We start from the raw sequence: 4,747 nt of genomic DNA, 5'->3' as shown, positions 1-4,747 counted from the left end.
AAAAGGATCATTACGATAATCAATAGGATATGCCACAACAGTTGCATAAGGTAAGTTTGAAAGGGAACATCACTTGAAATAGTTATAAGTGGGATAGTAAGGTACTTGCATACGGAATTTAAAAGCATCAATAAGTATAAGCATTTCCTTGTGAAAGTAAATTGGAATCGCGGATGATAAGGTTGAGAGACTTGCATAATATAGGTTTAACAGGGGAAAACATTTGCATAATATGTGTATGAAAGAGGGCTATTTTCTTAAATAAATTTGAAAGTAGTAGAACACTTGCATAAAATAAGTTATGAAGGGGAGGTGCACTTGCCTCTCTTAACGACCTTAGCTACACAAAAGTAACCTTGAGCTTCCCTACTCGAATTTGATGTCAAGAGTCTTTCCTTTAACTTCTCTTGAGCCTTAGCTACCATTTAGTGCATATAATCACATATCATTATAAATAGTCACATAGCAACATGGAACATAATTCACATAATCATACGAGTATCGAATGATCTCAAGACACTCTACCCTTGACCACTCGATCTTTTCTATTCCTCATTCTTAGACACCAACCCTTGAAATTCCTAGGTACTATAAATCCAATTATTTTTAGACTTCTTAGCACATTCCCTTCTAATGACCTTTAACTATCTTACACATAACTAAAAACACATAGGCCTCACCTAATTGAATTCACAAACACCTCACATAAGCCTAACCTTCCTGAGAGCACCATTCGGCACCACGTTGTATGCCTTGGCAAAGTCGAACCTTTATACTTAGTGCATTCACTAAAATCTAATTTTTCCTAAATCCTTACTCATAAAACTAACTTCCAAACTTGGTTTGACACTAAGGCCTCACTTGGGATCACCTATGGCTTCCTATGAAGTTGACACATTTCTGCAGATTGCAATTTGCAAACTGCCTTGTTTTACCCAACTTAAAACCCCTTACTCTTGCTCTAAGGTTGGTTCTAATGAAAAAATAAGCTTCCCTAAACTCCATTACATATTTACCTATCAAGGCCCGAGTTTACTTATCCAAAACCAATCCTAAATTGGACCCTAAACACACTAACTCCAAAACTGTCTCTGTTTTGGGTTAATCTCGGTTTTACACCAATGCACCCACCAAAACCAAAGCATTTCCTCTACTTAAGGCTACTGAAATAAATCCTATACTATTTCTCAACATTCTGGAGCTTGGGCCTCCTAGGGCCTCACAAATGCTCACTCAAAACACTCCAATCGTTTGACCAATACCTCAACTCAACACTCAAGCTAAACTACCCTTCATTCCTTACTCCCATTTGACCCTAAACACTTCACCACAAGAGTCAACAGAACTAAATCACACTCCCTCTTATTCACCCTACCATCTACTGAAGAGATCATTCCATACTCTAAAAATCATAATAACCAATGATATATAAATACAACTATGCACACATGACAATTAACTTCATTTCCAAACTTAACAATCATATATTTGAATTTTTAACTTCAAACCAAGTCATGATACCCACGAATTATGCTCCATTACCAACTTATCATACTTTAATATAGCAAGGCAATCATTACCTAGTGCATGCAATGCAATATCAAGACTAAAACCTCATAAATTTGAACATAGAGCCAATAAATCATTTAAACTTGATAGTATTGTACTAATATCTTTAAATCACAACCTAAAACTTACATGTAAGCATTTATATCATTATATGTCAAGAAAAACGTATCATGCATGAGTTTATACTAACATGCAAGATTTGGAAACAGGGGGATCATTGACATGCATGAACTTAAATCAAGAGATAAGATTGAAAACATGATCATGGCTCCTTTTTAAGCCATTGCCGAATGGTGAGGAGGGGAATTGTGGGCGTATAACACTTCACACACCATTAAATTCTCCAAAAACAATGTATCTCATGGTTTGGACCTTAAGTTCATAAGAACCAAAGTCTTCCACTTGAGTTGTTAAATAACCTAGGCATGCAACACTTAATCACTTAAATTCTTGCACAAAACATATAAATATAACTTGAACAAAGGTATGAGGATTAGATTACACTAAGATCTTTAAGAATTGAATGAAATTTGAGTGTGTGTGTGTGTGTGCACGTTTGTTTGGGTTCGGCCGAGAGAGAGGAAGAAGAAAGAGAAGGGAGAGAAAGAAGTAGCTTGGTTGAGTGGTTAATCTTTAAAAATGATTCACTTGATGTGGTTTTGGATTTTTATGTGTTACTTGGATAGTGGAGTGGGTAAATACTAAACTAACCTTCTCCCAAAATAACCAAATTTTTGCATGCAGGGCTATTCTAGTATATTGGTTAATAAAAAGAAGTTAGTGGGGTTGGAAATGACTTTGGTACCTATCTCTCTTTTTGGATATTCAAATGCATGCAGAGGCAAATGTGTAATCAACAAATCTTTATTCAAAATTCTAAATATCATTTAAAAGAATGACTCTTATAAATAAAAATAAAATTCCATAAATTTCAAGAATTATACTATAAAATAGCTTGGAATTTTAGAAATTTTATAGGATCACATTTATAATTTTAGAGAAAATATATTTTTTAAAAGTAGATTTCATCAACTTATAAAATCTTGAAAATCACGCAAAAAATTCCAGATAAAATACTTTGCTCATCGATTAATCATAATCTGCTATATTTGGTCGCATAAACATTTAATCGGCACGTAATCGTGCAAGCTTACAATAATTACACATAAATATCCCAGTACAACTCAATTACATGTACTTAAATATCGGTCGTAACAACCTCTCCCCCTTAAAGGATTATGTCCTAAGACTCTAGGAGAATAAATGAGGATATTGCACCCGCATATCAGACTCTAACTCCCACGTTGATTCCTTAACCTTGAGATCTCCAAAGTACTTTCATTAATCTCACTGATTTATTCTTAAGACTCTTTTCTTTCCAGTCGAGTATCTTGACGGGTTGCTCTACATAAGACATATCTGCTAGAATTTCTATTGGCTTAAACTCTGTCACATGCTTGACATCTGGGTTATACTTCTTGAGTAATGATACATGGAATGCATTATGAACATGCTGATACTGTGGCGGCAAATCTAGCTTGTAAGTAACTTTCCCCACTTGACCCAAATTTTTAAAGGGACCAATGTATCGCGGTGCTAATTTTCCTTTCTTCCCAAATCTGGTCAATCCTTTCCATGGCGATACTTTTAACAATAGCTCTTCGCCTTCTTGGAAATTCACGTATTTTCGAGCTGAGTCGGCGTACTTCCGTTTCCTGTCTTGAGCAGCAAGCAATCTCTTCTGGATCAATTTGACTATTTCCTTCATCTGTTGAACCATTTCGGGGCCGAGAATCTTTCCTTCTCTAACTTCGTCCCAATTCGTTGGTGATCCGCACTTCCTTCCATATAGAGCTTCATATGGTGGCATGCCGATATTGGAATGATAACTGTTATTTTAAGAGAATTCTACAAGCGGTAGATGATCGTCCCAACTTCATGCGAAATTGATTGCACAACTACGCAATATGTCTTCGATTGTCTAAATAGTCCGCTCGCTTTGACCGTCCATTTGCGGATGATACGCCGTGCTCATGTTCAACTTTGTGCCAAGATCTTCTTGAAATTGTATCAAAAATCTCGAATTAAATCACAGGTCTCGATCCAAAACTATCGACACGGGTACTATAACGACTCGTGTATTTTTATATTATTTGAATCCCTAATTATGGAATTATTAAATGAATAATATATGTGTATAGCTTCTGTCAGCTATGGGTTTTATCTGTATAGGTGATTATGGTATACAGGATTGTTCGTGTAATTAATTATTAAGTATACTGAATTGTTTTCACTTTTAAAAGTGGATTTAATACAAATTTATTTGTATAAATACTTAGAATGTCTTTAAAATTATTTTACTGGCTTTATAATTTCAATATTTATTTTTGAGATTTTATAAAATTTAGAAATCAATATTTCATCAAATATTTAACCCTGTATGATTTTCTGATTGCATTTATTTGTAAAATCTGTATTTAATTCCTGAATTCTTCAAAAATTATAAAACTCAAATTTATTTAAGTTTGGAATATTCGGAGAATTTTAAAATTATTTTGGGAATTTTCGGGATTAATTTCACCCGCGTGTTGATTCGTTTAATCTATAAAAGCGGGTATAAGTGGCACTTCAAAAATTATTTTAAAATTTCGAAATTTATGTTTTTATAACTTCGGGATATTTGTAATATTTTAAGATTATTTTTGATAATTTTCCGAGATCTTTTATGTGCAACATGGTTCGTTAAAATTCAAAGTACGGGTCAGAGCCGGACAGAAAAAAAATAGAATGTTTATCCTGAATCAGCTACGTGTCAATATCTTAGAAATTGGTTGGACACGTGTTGTGCTGCCATCACTCAACTCAGCAAAGTAAAATAAGTAAACACAAAAAAAATAGATTGGCAGGACATTCATCTCTCTAATCTTTCTGGTTATTTTCCTCATAATCTCTCTATCTCCCTTGAAATCTATTTCTCTCTCTCAAGTGCCCTGTTTTTCTTTCTCTCTGTGGTTCTTCGGTGCCGCCGTGACTCCGATTCCGGTAACCGCCTGAGCTCCGCCATTTGTTTCTCTGATTGTGTTGATTCTGTATATATACACACGTGTGTATGCGTGTGTGTGTATCGATTTGGTCCTTGTGTGTGTGTTGGTGGTCTGTGTGCATTTTGTGGTTCTTT

At 34.7% G+C, this 4,747-nt stretch overlaps 1 protein-coding gene across 1 annotated transcript; it reads right to left on the bottom strand.

The window, feature by feature from the left end:
* Nucleotides 1-2,881: 2,881 nt before the first annotated feature.
* LOC141690553 (uncharacterized) lies at nt 2,882-3,439 on the bottom strand. Its single transcript, XM_074495344.1, has one exon. It carries the CDS (start codon nt 3,437-3,439, stop codon nt 2,882-2,884), a length of 558 nt encoding a protein of 185 aa, XP_074351445.1.
* Nucleotides 3,440-4,747: the final 1,308 nt, after the last annotated feature.

Source organism: Apium graveolens, chromosome 10, assembly GCF_009905375.1.
Source record: "Apium graveolens cultivar Ventura chromosome 10, ASM990537v1, whole genome shotgun sequence".
Lineage (NCBI taxonomy): Eukaryota > Viridiplantae > Streptophyta > Magnoliopsida > Apiales > Apiaceae > Apium > Apium graveolens.
Note: the sequence above shows the minus strand (reverse complement) of the source record. Positions and strands in the feature narration are given on the sequence as shown.

Bases quoted from the DNA above. Each gene is read 5' to 3' on its own strand.
- LOC141690553 (XM_074495344.1), bottom strand. From the start codon at position 3,439: ATGCCACCATATGAAGCTCTATATGGAAGGAAGTGCGGATCACCAACG.